Source organism: Chanodichthys erythropterus, chromosome 13 (genome assembly GCF_024489055.1).
Source record: "Chanodichthys erythropterus isolate Z2021 chromosome 13, ASM2448905v1, whole genome shotgun sequence".
Classification (NCBI taxonomy): domain Eukaryota; kingdom Metazoa; phylum Chordata; class Actinopteri; order Cypriniformes; family Xenocyprididae; genus Chanodichthys; species Chanodichthys erythropterus.
The window spans coordinates 3,269,176-3,286,252 of record NC_090233.1 but is presented as its reverse complement, the minus strand read 5'-3'; the positions used below and the strand labels follow the sequence as shown (position 1 = coordinate 3,286,252).

At 35.8% G+C, this 17,077-nt stretch overlaps 1 protein-coding gene across 2 annotated transcripts in view; it reads left to right on the top strand.

Moving 5' to 3' along the window:
- The window catches only part of aspa (aspartoacylase), a 30,923-nt gene extending 15,197 nt beyond the window's left edge, over nt 1-15,726 (top strand). Inside the window, exons 4-5 of one of the 2 annotated variants that reach the window (XM_067406396.1) lie at nt 10,795-10,904; nt 11,140-15,726. In XM_067406396.1, the coding sequence (XP_067262497.1) occupies nt 10,795-10,904; nt 11,140-11,337 (308 nt within the window). In that variant the 3' untranslated portion in view covers nt 11,338-15,726. The remainder of the gene's footprint in view (nt 1-10,794; nt 10,905-11,139) is intronic. The other variant, XM_067406395.1, reaches the window with a different exon arrangement.
- Nucleotides 15,727-17,077: the final 1,351 nt, after the last annotated feature.

Here is a 17,077-nt window from a genome sequence, read left to right as displayed (position 1 = left end):
AGTGTTTCGGCACAGCGCCACCTACTGGTGCGGAGATATGAAAAATGGCTATTTTTGCTTATAAACTTTTGATGGGTTTGTCCAAAAATCATAAATTTCTTGTTAGATTCAGGGCATCATGCCGAGTCGAATGATATAAAATTTTTACATATCAGCCATTTTGGCTGTCGACCATTTTGAATTTTGTGCTAAAATGTTGTATTTTTCGAATGCATTAGCGTATCGTTACGAAACTTGGTATGGGTTATCAGGACAATGCCCTGAAGGAGCCTGAGAAGTTTCGGACCAGCGTCACCTTGTGGTCAAAATTTATAACAAAATTTGCAAAAATGTTAATAACGTTTGACTATATTAACTGATTGTAATGAAACTGGTCTCAGTAGATTCTTTCGGTCATGCTGAGAACAGATATCAAATTTGCCATAGTCGGCTGAACTTCCTGTCCGCCATATTGTTTTTCTTTAAAAACCTACTTTTTCAAACTCCTCCCAGACCGTTGCTCTGATTTTCACCAAAATTGAAATGTATCATCTTCAGACCATGGCGACAAATAGTTATGGATTTCAAGTCGATACGTCAAACCGTTTTCGTATACTGGAGCAACGAATTTGAAGCATGATGCAAAAGTCAAGTCAAGTCACCTTTATTTATATAGCGCTTTTTACAATGCAGATTGTGTCAAAGCAGCTTTACATTGATAACTGGTACATAATTTGGCTGCACAGCAGCTCTTAAATAATAGTGTCAATGCAGGCAGATCAGAAGCACTGCAAAACACACTCTTGAAGCTGTATCTCTGCAATGCTTTATCGTATTCAGACCAAACTTGGTACATGTCATCACAAGCATGACCTGAGGCATCATGCAGTGTTTCGGTGCAGCGCCACCTACTGGAGTGGAGATATGAAAAATGGCTCTTTTTGCTTATAACATCTGATGGGTTTGACCAAAAATCATAAATTTGGTCTCATTAGATTCGGGGCATCATATCAAGTCGAATGAAAACCAACTTTTTCGAACTCTTCCTAGACCGTTGCTCTGATTTTCACTAAATTCGAACTATTTCATCTTCAGACCATGCTGACAAAAAGTTATAGATTTCAAACGATACGTCAAACCGTTTTTGTATACTGGAGCAACGAATTTGAGGCATGATGCAAAACTGACTCTTGAAGCAGTATCTCTGCAATGCTTTGGCAGATTTACACCAAACTCTGCATCAGTCACCGTCACCTTACTTTGACCATACCACATTAATTTGGTCACAGCGCCACATATTGGTCGAAAGTGATGAACCAGTAAATCCTCATTTTTGATCATTTTTCAGTTCTTTTGCCTAAAATGATCCTAATATTTCTTTTAATTGCTGTTGCAGTTGGTCTGATGCTCACAGCCATGCTGGCTGGCTTCTTGTGTCGTTTTTGTGCTTGGCCCCGTAATTGCTGCTTGCAGCTATATTTTCATATTTGACATACAGTGACAGTGACATACTACTCGCATTCGTACTATATAGAACATACTTTTTTAATGGTCATGAAGTAAATTTAAATTCAAATGTAGTACTTACTCAACAGTACGCGATTTCAGACGCTGCTTATGTCTATTTACTTTTGCAGTTCTATGGGGAAATTAAACCACACTAGAACAAGAAAGGAAAATGTAAATAAATCACATAAATGAAAGAAATAAAAAAAAAATGAATAGCTGACTGCTATTATGATTAAAATAAATAAAAAGATTTAAAGAAGTGAATAAAACAATAGAATGACCTGGTATTGGGAATAATCAATAACACTAGTGATTAACCATTAGATTAGCTTTGGAAATCACTCTGTAGTTGGTCACAGCTGCAGCATGTTCAGGACCACACCATGTGTTCCTCCAACGTACTATTGAAAAATCAACCAACTCAAAGAATTATTCTTTAGCTAAACAGTTCACATGTAATTAAATTTAGATAAAATGGGAACCAGTGCATGTCAGAGCAATTCAACAGTTCATGAAGAATGTCTGCACATTTTAAATGAATTATGCATAGAGTTAAAATGTGGCACTTATACTTTCAGATTTTCAAAAACTTGATATTACATTCAGTAAAATGCAAATATGGTTTGGCATTTGCAAATTTTACTCATGTAAACTCTTCTCTCTACTTTAACCAACTTCTTGTACTTGTTTAAAGAGTAATTAAACAGATTTGCTGTAAGTCAAAGCTTGTTTAAGCATACATAGTTATATCCTTCTTGTGCATGAATACGGATGCTTCTTTCAGTGAGTGAAACACAGGTTTGTTCACCAGGTAGCTATGCTTGTAGATGCAGCTAAAGTTTAGATGAATGGCATCAATCCAAATATAATTTCTAAGCCCTTTACACTGTGTAGAAAGGGGAGTATCACCCAAATCTACATTTACATAACACTGCATTGAGATTTCTTCATCAGAAACAGGTTAGGCAATACTGCAATTGGGATTTCTTCAACCAAAGCAGAATAATCAATTCTGGTACAATTTACATGCTGCTGAGCTGAGATTCCTTTGTCAAAACAGACTTATGCTTTAACCCTCTGGAGTCTGCAATAGAGTTTTTGCTTCAAAATTATGTAAAAATGATCCTGCCTACTTGTTCATATAAACCAATAGAGAGATTTAAATTTTGCAAGACGCTTTTTGTCAAGAAACACAGTATGCGTGGAGACGTGAATCATTATGAATAATGCTGTGATTCAAACCTGAGAAGACAACAGAGTCGCATAATGAGTTGTATGATCTGCATAAATAATGAGCTCCTTCAGACAGGTAGGCTGTGAAAAAATCCTCTGTGATCATGTCTCAAGCTCATCATGGTGTATATCAAACATACAGAAAAAAACAGCAATACTATGAAATATTATTACAATTTAAAATAATGGTATTCTATTATATTCTTTAAAATATAATTATTTCTGTGATGCAAAGTCTCTGAACAATTATGTTACCTCTATGGCATTTTATATAGCCTTTTAGCTTAAAAGCATGCACATTTGGAGAAATATTGATGGATTCTCATATGTTTGTCAATTTTCTATACAGAGGAGTAATATTTATTTAATATTTATTGTCATCACTGTGATCGCTGGATACACGATTTAAAACCTGACATTTCAATGTTTTTTTTAGATATAAGTCTCATTTTTGTGTCATTAGTCAAGTCAAGTCAAATTTATTTATATAGCACTTTTACAATTGGTAATTGTTTCAAAGCAGCTTTACATATTAGAAGCACAGAAAAAAGGGAAATGGTTAAAAATAAGCTGTACAAACAAGCGTGGTAATATGTAACATATACAAGATGGTGCTACATTAAGCCAATGTCGGCTGACTCCCAGGGGTGGAAAAAAACCCCTAGGAGAAAAACCCAGCGTGCTAGCACTGGGAAAAAAGTCCTAGGAGGGAAAAAAACCTTGGAAGATATATATAATATATGTAAATGGATATGGAGATCAAAATCTGAATTATACATTTTTATTATAGCGATTAAAAATAGATTATATATACATATATGTAAGCGGATACGGAGATTAAAAATCTGAATTATAGATGCAGCCAGAACTGGATCTGTAGGCCCATTGTCTCCTGGGCTACGTTGTAGTCAGGTCCAGACACAGGTTCTGATCTGGATACGGCCTGGATCCAGCACCCTGCAAACCTCTGGATAAGCAGAGAGACAGATATTAGCGTAGATGCCATTCTTATTCTGATGTACAGGTACATCTAGTGTTATAGGAAATGTTCTCGGTATTAATTATTAATTAATTAATTAATTACTATTCACTAACTAAAAATTTTCTGAGAACGATCAGATTGGACTTCGTTCAGAGGGAGATGAGAGATGACACATCATGTTAGTTTTCTTTATTTTACAAAAAGCACAACATTTTGTTTTTACTCTGAGTGTACACAAATAAAAGAAGATACTTCACAGATTAAAGTGGTGTATAACTCTTAATTGTATGTGCAACATTGACGGAGTATTTTTAGTCTCTTTCACACTGGTAAGAAAAGAACCAAGGTGGTATCGCCGGCGATACCTAAAACTCCAGAGTGATAATACTGAAATTAGGGTTTCTTCGCCAAAATCAGATTAACTTTACACTGATACCATTTGAACATATGCTAAAATGTGTCAAGACTCTTTCAGTTACAGTAGAGATGTCAATTCAAGCTATCACTTTATCTGCATATAAACAAGCCAGCAACTAGTGACCTAAATGTGTATCGCATGTCATATTCTGGAATTATCAAATTCACACTTTTAGGTGGACAGTGGTTTAAATTCATAACCTTTGTTTATGCCTGCATTGTTCTCCACCATTATGTAGCAAATTAGCTCAAAAGGAATATGAATAATTAATTATAAATATTTGGATCAGTTAATAGAATTAACTTAATGTAATAAAATTAATATTTCAATCAATTAGCCTGTTGGTCCTGTGAACTCTTGGTTAATTGTTTTATTAATTCTAAGAAATGTTCATTTCCTTCTTATGGGAAATAACATTCTTACTGTACAGTACTACTCAGAGCATGTAGTCAAAATCTGCATGATTAGGGACTCCGGTATATGAGCATGAAGAATGGACAACTTTATGTGTGACATGTACAAGACTTTGCTAACTAGACTAAACGCTTAAACTACTATAACATTCATCTTTCTTGAAACTCTCTGTGTTTCTCATCCACTTTCCTTTTCGGATTGGAAAAAAAAACATATTTCATTTGCACTTTGCAGCCAAATAACAAATAAACTATGAAAGCCCCGAACCAGCTCTCTTCAAATCTGCCTGCGCACTTTTTTTACTTTAATTTTTTTTTTGTAGAATCATGTCATTCTTTTGAATATGGAATATGGTATGAGACAACTAGAGAATAATAATAATAATAATAATAATAATAATAATCATTTTGCTGGCCGGATTATGTTTTATTTTTGAGATCAGTTGTGAGCAGGATGGAGGGGGAGGGGGTCCGTAAATGTCCCACAGGCCGGCAGTTTGAGACCACTGTTCTAGATTCTTATAATACTAATGTGTCATAGAGTTAGCAAAATGTAATGTAAATTAACAAATCGAGAATGACGACTGGAGTTCATAGAGACCAAACATCATACCCATGTGATTTTAGTTAACCATAGTATGCAACTCTGAAACATTAATATAAAAGAGTTCAAAAAAGAGAATTAATATATAGGCCTAACCCTATAAAATGAAAATCATGAGATGGGAAAATTGGATACATGTTTATACATTTCTCAAGTAGTTATATATATAGAATATATAGGATAAAAAGTTTCACTTTGTCCTTTTCAACAAAAATTAAGTGACAGTCAAGATTTTGGTCGTAAAAAAATCTTATCAATTTTCCTGTAACCAGAGTCTCGATGAAAACTGCATTTGTTACTGTTTTGGGGGGATGGTTCACAGACCTTTGTTGACAGAGAGTGAGTTTGCTGGATTATTCATTAAATATAATGAATAATTTATGTGTGTCTGATTGGTCCAGATGCTACACCTGTAAAGCTGATTTGAAACAATCTGTATAGTATAAAGCACCTTTATAAATAAAGGTGACTTGAATTGATGTTTTTGGGCTCACAATCAGGTTGGAAAAAACTGTGACTATGTCACAGGCTTCCAGCACACATTGGGTCTCATTCATGAAACATTCGTAAATATACGAGTAAATATGCGAGTGATTTGTGCGTAAAGAGACTTTCCCGAAAACTCTTCTCCTGATTCACAAAACTTCGTAAACGTCAGAGGTGATAGTGAAATGTGTGTGTGTTAATGAATTCCAATCAGTCGTAAATGGGACACCTTATTAAGGTGAATTAAAATGCAGCCTTATTAATGACCAAAACGTTTGGATGTTAAACGCACTATTTACGTGTGGCTGGGAGCAGGTGTAGATTTCTTTCGTACCAACTAACATTTGGAAAATACGAACATTTTAATGAATCCGAAAATTTACGCCAGAACCACTTTACACACGATTTACACAAAAAATTGTTCTGCTCATGTTTCATGAATGAGACCCATTGTTTTTAGTTAAATAGCGTAGCACTTGATGATATGGGAAATGACCTGTAATACCATCCTAGAAGATTAGATCTCAGTCAGGTTGGGGAAAGCGGCCTCTACTTTGGGACGTCTCAGCCTTAGGCGTTGGCTGTGTGCATATGGCACACTTAACTAGAAACACTTCAGGATTTCAGAATCAAGTCCTCATCTGATTGGTAAATTCTACAGGATGTCCCGGGAAATGTGTCGTGTTCTTTAATGATCCGCCTGGAAAAAAATGCTGTGATGCCAAACCCCCTTGTGGAAGAAGAACGCCGTCATGGTTACAACTGTGACAATGAGTGCTTACCAGGATCAACTAAACGCTGGATTTTCAAAAGTATGTGAAGTTTGCTGCTCCATTGTTGCAGTAAACTTGCACAACGTTGTTGAATGAATAATTTATTAGATGCTATCCAGTCTGTTCTTGTAGGGACATTGACTTTACATTTTCATGCCCCTGAACATGACACGAAACAAAATAAACTGATTGGTTGTATTACATGTCAGTCCTCTTGGGCAGTCCTTGGCCAATGAAAGCTGCTATAGAGTCCAGACCTTCTGCCATCTGTCTGAAGGTCTGGCTACATGAGACCAGACAAAACGTGGTGGAATAAGAATCTATCTATCTGAGTTTAGGTGCTAAATAGGAAAAGGATCTGCCGCCTTCAGTTGATTTTGATATTCTGGGTATTATCAACTGGCCTGAATTCTGAGATCACAATAAATGTGAAGGACTATAATGCATTAAGAGCTCACTTAGGTACTGGGGAGCTAAACCATTTAAAGCTTTATAAGTAAGTAGCAAGATTTTAAAATCTATACGATGTTTAATAGGGAGCCAATGTAATGTTGACAGAACTGGGCTAATATGGTCATACTTTCTGGTTCTAGTAAGAACTCTAGCTGCCGCATTTTGGACCAACTGTAGTTTGTTTAAAAGCCGTGCAGAACAACCACCCAGTAGAGCGTTACAATAATCTAGTCTTGAGGTCATGAATGCATGAACCAACTGTTCCGCATTTGTCATTGAGAGCATATGTCGTAATTTAGATATATTTTTTAGATGGAAGAAGGCGGTTTTACAGATACTAGAAACATGACTTTCAAATGAAAGATTGGTATCAAAGAGCACACCCAGGTTCCTAACTGAGGACGAAGATTTAATGGAGCACCCGTCAAGTGTTAGAGAGTATTCAAGGTTTTTACGTGAGGAAGTTTTTGGTCCAAAGATTAGGATATCAGTTTTTTCTGAATTTAATAATAAGAAATTTCTTGTCATCCAGTTTTTAATGTCAGCTATGCATTCTGTTAGTTTTGTGAATTTGTAGGTTTCGTCAGGGCGCGAGGAAATATAGAGCTGAGTATCGTCAGTGTAGCAGTGAAAACTAACACCATGCTTCCTAATTATCTCTCCTAAGGGCAGCATGTACAGAGTGAAAAGCAACGGTCCTAGTACTGAGCCTTGTGGTACTCCATATTTAACCTGTGATCGATACGACATCTCTTCATTAACTACTACAGACTGATAACGGTCAGATAAGTACGATTTGAACCATGCCAAAGCAATTCCACTAATGCCAATATAGTTTTCAAGTCTTTTTAAAAGAATGTTATGATCGATAGTGTCAAAAGCAGCACTGAGATCTAATAACACTAATAGAGAAATACAGCCACGATCGGATGATAAGAGTAGATCGTTTGTAACTCTAACGAGAGCAGTCTCAGTACTGTGGTATGGTCTAAATCCTGACTGGAAATCCTCACAGATTCCAGTTGTCACTTTACCATCATTCAGTGCTGATCAAATTAAATGATACCTTATATCAACATGTTTACATATTTGTCGACACTGTTTGTTTTTGGTTTTGTTTTGTTTGTTTTTTTGCTCTCTTTTTCTGTACACACAGTGATCAGCTGAATTCTGCACAAAATCATTTGCACTGAGGTAGTCATGTAACATTTTGTTCCAGTTTTTCCCTGACTTTTTTAAATCATACAGTGATTTGTTCAGTTTGCAGACTAGTTTTTCTCCTGTGTCTGACTTCACTGAAAATCATTCCGTCTGTTCCATGTACAACCTGAATTCCGGAAATGTTGGGACATTTTTTAAATTTGAATAAAATGAAAACTAAAAGACTTTCAAATCACATGAGCCAAAGTTTCATTAACAATAGAACACTGATAACATAACAAATGTTTAAACTGAGAAATTTTACAATTTTGTACACAAAATTAGCACATTTCAAATTTGATGCCTTCTACAGGTCTCAAACTATTTGGGATGGGGGCATGTTTACCATGGTGTAGCATCTCCTCTTCTTTTCAAAACAGTTTGAAGATATCTGGGCATTGAGGTTATGAGTTTCTGAAGTTTTGGTGATGGAATTTGGTCCCATTCTTGCCTGTTATAGGTTTCCAGCTGCTGAAGAGTTCATGTATGTCTTTGACATATTTTTAATTTAATGATGCACCAAATGTTCTCTATAGGTGAAAGATCTGGACTGCAGGCAGGCCAATTCAGCACCCAGGCTCTTCTACGATGAAACTATGCTGTTGTAATAGCTACAGTATGTGGTTTTACATTGTCTTGTTGAAATACACAAGGCCTTCCATGAAATAGATGTCATCTGGAAACCTATATATACCTTTCAGCATTCATAGTGCCTTCCAAAACATGCAAGCTGCCCATACTGTATGTTGAATAACATGATGGAAGGTCTCCCTCCTCTTTAGCCTGGAGGACACTGCGTCCGTGATTTCCAACAAGAATATTAAATTTGGACTCGTCTGACCAACTTCTGAGAGACTCTGCCTCTCTAAGACATCCCTTTTATAACTAATCATGTTACAGACCTGATTATCAATTAACTAAATTAGTTGCTAGATGTTCTCCCAGTTGAATCTTTTAAAAATGCAACTTTTTTGAGACCTGTAATAGGCATCAAATTTGCATTTGTCATGTTTAAACTTTTTTTATATTATCTATGTTCTATTGTGAATAAAATATTGGCTCATGTGATTTGAAAGACTTTTCATTTTCATTTTATTCAAATTTTTAAAAAAAAACGTCCAAACATTTCTGGAATTCGTAAATTCGTAAGAAAAAGTCGTAAATTTCAGTCAACTGGAGTAAGCAAATAGGCAGTTTTTACATCCATCTGATGGGAGGTCAAGATCATATTGTGCTGCCATTTGCATCAAGGCTCGTACTGAAGTGAGATTTGCTTTAATATTTGGGAGAAGGCTCATTCTAATCTACACCCATCACTTGACTATAGCCTTTTGCTACATATCTGGCCTTGTATGCTTCAGTGCTGTATTCTGTCAGTGTAGCACCTGTTGGGAATTACTGCAGCACTTATTACAGCATAGGTCCACAACATCTTAGGTAGATTGCTCTCTAGGAGAGAATTAGGACATCTTGAACAGGGTTCTCCAGTTTCTCTCAGCAGTCCCATTTTGATGGGGTGAATATGGTGCTGAGGTTTCATGTCTAATACGATTCTTGCTTATTAGTGACTGATAGTAACTGTTTTGCCACAAATTCTGTGCTGTTATCTGATCTAACACACTTTATAGTCCCATAAGGGGATCTGTCAGCAATGAACTTTTCAGTAGCTTTCACAGTGTTAGCTTTTAGAAAATACACAAACACTGCACCTGAGTAGTCATCATCAGTATATGCCAAAGCATACTTGAAACCATCTTTAGCTTCTGGGTCAATAGGACCAGCTAGATCTATGTGCACTAGTACAAGTGCCGCCTTAACTTGTGTATCAGGTTTTCTGTTTTTACTCTGAACAAATTTACCTTGTGTGCAAATTTCACAGTTTAGGTTAGATTTAACAATCTTACCCTTGATTTTCATTCCATCAACTTAATCATAATTACGGTGACCAAGGATTTCGTGCCAGGTTTGAATGCCATAACATCCGTTATAGATATAATTGTCTTCGTTGAAAGTGTTCAGATAGTACAGTCTATTGTAGCCTACTCTTTTATGTTATACTTTGTACCGTTCTTGTGAATGAGTTTGTCGCGTCCTTGCTGAAAGCTGATTGTAGCTGTTTGGCTGTTGTCCCTCGTTGTCAATCAGACACACCTCCGCGTAACCTCTTTTTAGCGCCACTCTGCTCGCTCTGGTCCCGTTTGCCAACTCAATGTAGTCTTTCTCCAGCTGGAATTTGTTGTCAAACTTCGGAATGGAATTTTCCATTGTCCATAATAATGTGCGATTTTGCACACGTGTCCACCATTAGACCCTTTCATTAATTTTGTCGTCAAAGTTACGTTGATTGTTTGCCAGTTCCCACCTCCTTCTTCCCTGAACTATAAACCTTGTTACACGGGTTCTGAGCCTCCTGTTGTATGGTGATGAATGCTGGACTACCTACAGGCATCAAGAGAGTCAGCTAAGTGCCTACCCCACTCAGATGCCTTAGCCTCAGGTTCATAATCTGAAAGACCTGGAGGGATAAAATGTTGAATGAACAGAGGAAATAAAGGATATGAATAGGAGACTAAATTAACAACATGAGATACAATATGAAACCTTTTTAAAAATGTTTGCGTTCCACATAAGAAAGTAAGTCATGGTGGTTTGGAATGATTGAAATTTCACCAAAGAGTGATGTCTCTTTTCCTTTTTCTTAGGAGAATCACCTCATTTTCCTTGATTTTTTTAACCTGTCATAGGTGTAGAGTTTCCTCCATGTACAGTGGAAGTTTTCAGAGTCCAGGAGAGAATGGACTACCCCAGAGACACCAACGGCAACATCACAGCTATGGTGCATCCTCATCTACAGGTATTATAAATGGACCATCTAGTAAATGCATACAGAAGTTTGTTTTTTATTAAAGCAAAACATATGCCCTTGAGCAACATAAAAAGAGTTGCTCTTTATGACCAAGGGAGGGGAAAACACATGTAAGAAAATGTGTCCAATGACTCAGATGTTTGCCTGGCTTGTTTTGACTCCCAGGCTTCACTTGTTTTCCACAGTAATGGTGCTCTTCCTTTTTCTTTCTCTTTCTGTGTAGGACTGTGACTGGGAGCCTTTGAACCAGGGTGACCCTATGTTCCTAACTTTTGATGGGAGAACAATCCTTTATAAAGGTGCCAGCACGGTATACCCCACTTTTATTAATGAGGCTGCCTATTATGAGAAACAGCAGGCGTTCATGACCACTTGTAGGGAAATACTGGCTGCCAATGCAATCAGAAAAGCATTCAAGTAATGTTTTCTCTTAAAAAAAAAAATCACTGACGCTTGGTTGACGACATGTGTGTGTCAAGCACTGTACTTCATGGAAAAGTACTTAAAACATTTATTATTCTTGAATAATTATAATACAGTTTTATAACATTTTAAAATTTGACTTCTTACACCACAAATCTATTTAATTGAACAGTAAAAAAGCCAAAGTTTACTAAAATTATCTTTTAAAAAGAGATTGGGACCAGATACAATATCTAAAATAAACACTTTTCTGTAACACTTTACAATAAGGTTCATTAGTTAACATTAGTTATTAATCTTTGTTAAAGTTAATTTCAATAGTTACTAAAACAAAATCTCTCTCTCTCTCTCTCTCTCTCTCTCTCTCTCTCTCTCTCTCTCTCTCTCTCTCTCTCTCTCTCTCTCTCTCTCTATATATATATATATATATATATATATATATATATATATGTATACTGTATATATATATGTTTGGAAATTGTATATTATAACAGTACCAGTAAGATTTCAGGTAGTAACACTTTTATACAGCAAGCATTAAAACAATTATATTTATATCTCAAATATTTAACTTTCTATTCATCAAAGAAAAATTTTCATACTGAACAATGTTTTTTCCACAACAATATTACGAAATGCTGCAAAAGCTGACAATTCAGCATTGCCATCACAAGAATAAATTACATTTTAAAAGTATTTAAGTAAAACAATTAAAAGTGGGGAGAAAAATCACATTATTAAATAAATGTTTTGGCCACAATTATTAGCACCCCTAGAAATTCTTATGAGTACAATATCTCTGAAGTATATTCCCATTCATATTTACATTTTATAGCATACCAGGGTGATTAAAACATGAAATTGTCCAGTCATGACTTCCTGTTTCACAGGAGTATAACTTTGAGGTACTGTAACACAAAGGGCAAATTCCCTTAATCATCCATTACGATGTGTAAAACTAAGGAACATAGTTCTGATGTGCATCATCACAAGTCACAATCACAAGTTGTTTGGGAGGGTTTCAAGAAAAAAAGAAAGAAAAAAAAAAAATCTCATTGACAAGCAAACTCAATTACAACCCCAATTCCAAAAAAGTTGGGACATTTTGTAAAATGCAATAAAAGAGTCAAGTCAAATTTATTTATATAGCGCTTTTACAATTGGTAATTGTTTCAAAGCAGCTTTACATATTAGAAGCACAGAAAAAAGGGAAGTGGTTAAAAATAAGCTGTACAAACAAGCGTGGTAATATGTAACATATACAAGATGGTGCTACATTAAGCCAATGTCGGCTGACTCCCAGGGGTGGAAAAAACCCCCTAGGAGAAAAACCCAGCGTGCTAGCACTGGGAAAAAAAAGTCCTAGGAGGGAAAAAAACCCTTGGAAGATATAATATATGTAAATGGATATGGAGATCAAAATCTGAATTATACATTTTTATTATAGAGATTAAAAATAGATTATATATAAATATATGTAAGCGGATACGGGGATAAAAAATCTGAATTATAGATGCAGCCAGAACTGGATCTGTAGGCCCATTGTCTCCTGGGCTACGTTGTAGTCCAGACACAGGTTCTCCATCTGATCTGGATACGGCCTGGATCCTACACCCGGCAAACCTCAGGATAAGCAGAGTGACAGATATTAGCGTAGATGCCATTCTTATTCTGATGTATAGGTATATCTAGTGTTATAGGAAATATTCTCGGTTCCGGCCGACCGGAAGTTGATGTGACACAGTGACACTTTTTTGGAGTGTGTTGCAGCCAAAACATTTTTATATTTATAAAATACAATTAAATTAGTCAGTGAAATCATTGATAATCTTTTCTTTGTACTTTTGTCAGTTAAATAAAGGTTAAAGAGAATATATTCAGTTTCCAGACACTACTGGAACTTCAAACTGGGCCACGTTCTGTGGTCAGATGAAACTGAAAAAGCTTTTTTGAAAGCAAACACACAAGATGGGTTTGGTACGGAGCCCCGCACATGACATGCAAGAAAAAAAAATGTAATCGTGTGCATGATTTGCTAATTCGTTCCAACAACAACAACAAAAAGAAAAGAAAAAAAAACCTCAACACAAAAATGGGTCACTGAGCACAAAAATTACGTTTTTGCCATGGCCACCAGTTCCTTGGCCTGAATTTTATAGAAAATGACTGGGGTGAAGATGAGGCCAAATTGAAGATGAGAGAGTGCACCAACTTGGACCTCAGAATTTGAAGGATCGGGAGAGATTCTGTATGGAAGAATGGTCTCTGATTATCCGCCAGGTATTATTTAACCTCATCAGGCATTATAGGAGAAGATTCAGAACTGTTACTTTGCAAATGGAGGTTACAAAAAGTATTAAATAAAAGGGGGGAATTATTGTGGCCAACATGTATTGGAGAAAAACACTTATTTCATAACAAGATTTTATATATATATATCTGCCCACTTACAAATTTATAAATGCAAAGAGCATATTTTAGATTTTATTTGTAGTCTGAAGATATTTTTAAATGTGTATTTTCTAACACTTTTAATGACTTCAAATATATTGTGTTTTGTAATGAAATTGTTTGATGAAATCCACAGTATGTAGTGATGAATTTATATTCCTAGATTTTTAAAATACTATATAGGTCTACCTCTAGTATATATGTCTGCACAATTCAGATCCTGATGTAGTGTATGTAAAATGCACAATCTCAGGAACTTCACTGCCCTCTAGCCTCTGACTCAACACACTGTTGACTCAAATACTGACCTGAAACAGCCTTAAAACAACCACAAAATAACCTCTCAGCACTGTGATTTTACATCATGCATCACTGGGATTTAATCATGTGTTGAAACTCTGTATTTTGTGCTGTTTGTGATGCAAAAGTACGTTGTAGTTTAAGTTTTGGAGTTCCTGAATTCATCCTCATTTCAGTGGTGAAATCCAAGTACTGCCTTAATTAAACAGAGTCTGATAGAAGGAGTTACAGTAGGAAAATATAGGAATTTGGAGTTTTATATTAGACTGGATAGCTGGATATATTATAAAATGCTCAGCAGGCGCTGGAAGGCTATGTTTGGCAGAAGTAATATTTAATTTTTAGAGAAATATGTATGTTTTTTCCACTGTGATTTTCTTTTGTGATTTATATGGCTTGTGTAAATTGTTGAAAAGCTCATTGTTGTGTGTTATATTTTGAAATGTGATGTTTTAAAATATAATATCTATGCAAGAAATAATATATTCACTTAATGTAAACAGATTTTGTTAATTTATTCCAAATTGATGTAGAACCAGGATTGTTTTTAACACATTTTCCAATTATTCCATACGTTTGATCGCATTCTGTGTTCTGTGGTGTCTTTAAGATCCAGGTGGTAATAAGTATTGCTTGATGAAGTTCAATGTTGTCAAAATGTGGAATATAATGTATTTTAATGTAAGCAGTCATAAATGTATTTGTATAACATGTAGTCTTGTTAGTATTAATGAGATGGATTGATATGGAGTAAATCATTTCAGTATACAACCAGAGATTTCTATTTTGTCTCACTCAGATCTTTCCAATAATAATAATAATAAAGTTAAAGGTCTTTATCAAATCTACATAAATGACATGAATGTGATGACAACGACATAATTTTTGTTTATCCTTTAAGGTCCTACAACTGTGGCCAGAAGTACAGGTGCATCTCAATAAATTAGAATATCATGAAAAAGTTATTTTCTTTTCTGTAATTTAATTCAAAAAGTAAAACTTAATTAAAGCTGCAAGCAGCAATGAAAGGGCCCTTGCACCCGGGCTCACCGCCACCCGTTGGCATCAAGAAAACAGTTAACAGTGGGTGACATGGATGTAAGCGAATCAATACAGGAGAAATATAGCCATTCCAAAGTCATTTCAAAGTGCCACACTTCCTTCTGCCAACAGGTGGCGATTTGACCATAACCAAATATTGCCATGTAGATGTTCTCAGGCAAGGACTATTATCAAACATGTTAAGTTTGGAGCAGATCGGACATTGTATGCCTGAGTTACTAGAACTTCCTGTTTCTTGGCTTTAATTGCATACATTAGCACTTAGCCAAGTGTTTCATCATTTAACATATTTCTAGTATGTTTGGTACATCATGGCATATTAAAATGTTTTTCTGAGAGTGAACTAAAGTGTAAAGCATACCATTTCCTTTTGCCAGCAGGTGGCGCTATGACTAACTGAATATTGGCATATAGATGTCTTTAGGCCAGGACTCTTATCACACATGTAAAGTTTGGAGCAGATCAGACATAGTATGCCGGAGTTACAACAGCTTCATCATTCATGACGAAACATCAGAATTTGTCAGGCTGCCACGGACACGCCCTTCAACGAAAACTCAAGATCTTTGCAATTAAATGTCGCTAAGGCCTTAAGATTAGACTGACCATATATGATGTTGTTATTAGTAAATGTCTTTGAGGAGTTAATCACAGTGTAAAATATGTAATTTCCTGTTGCTGGCAGGTGGCGCAATGACAGCAACAGAACATTGGCATATAGATATTTTTAGGTCAGGACTCTAGTAAAACTTGTGAAGTTTGGGGCAGTTCCAACATGTATGCCTGAGTTACAACAACTTCCTGTTTCATGGCAAAACACTGAACTTTGGCAGGCCACTAAGCCTAACCCTTCAGTGAAAACTCTAGATCTTCGCAATTTAACGTCATAAAGGCCTTTAGATTAGACTGACCAAATATGATGTTAATCTGATTAAAGCTCTAGGAAGAGTTTGTTAAAGTACAACGTCTGGAAATAGCAAAAACTGCACAAATTTTGCAAAGAAAATTCTAAATATTTGACTTCCTGTTGGTTTTCAGATTTCACTTTTTTGTAGGTATTGGGCTGTTAGATGTGTGTACCCAATTTAATACCTGTACGTGAAATGTAGTGTCAGGGGCACTTTGTTGAAATTTTTTAGGTGGCGCTATCGAGCCATTTTGCCACACTTAATTCTGAAACCCATATCAGACGTAAATTTTCACTACTTCTGACGCATCTGCAAAGTTGAACATTGAACATTGAACTTTGCCAGGCCGCCACAGACATGCCCTTCAGCGAAAACTCTAGATCTTCGCAATTTAACGTCTCAAAGGACTTTAGATTAGACTGACCAAATATGATGTTGATCTGATTAAAGCTCTAGGAGGAGTTCATTAAAGTACAATAGGTGGAAATGGCAAAAACTGCCAAAATTTTGTAGAGAAAATTCAAAATATCTCACTTCCTGTTGGGTTTACAAACTTTGCACCCGGGCTTTTTTGTAGGTATTGGGCTGTTACATCTGTCTACTGAATTTCATATCTGTACGTGAAACGTAGGACGAAGGGCGCTTAATTGAAATTTTGTAGGTGGCGCTATCGAGCCATTTTGCCACACCTAATTCTGAAACCATATCAGATGTAAATTTTCACCACTTCTGATGCGTGTGCAAAGTTTCATGAGTTTTTGAGATCATTTAGGCCCTCAAAAATACGATTCATTTTGGAGAAGAAGAAGAATTGGCTGAGCAATTACAATAGGGTCTTCACACCATTGGTGCTCGGGCCCTAATAATTGGCTGAGCAATTACAATAGGGTCCTCACACCATTGGTGCTCGGGCCCTAAATATATTCTAGATTTATTATATAATATTATATAATATTTTCAGACTTTTTTTTGTTTTCATTTTGATGATTACAGCTTGCTGCTCATCAAAAAAAAAAA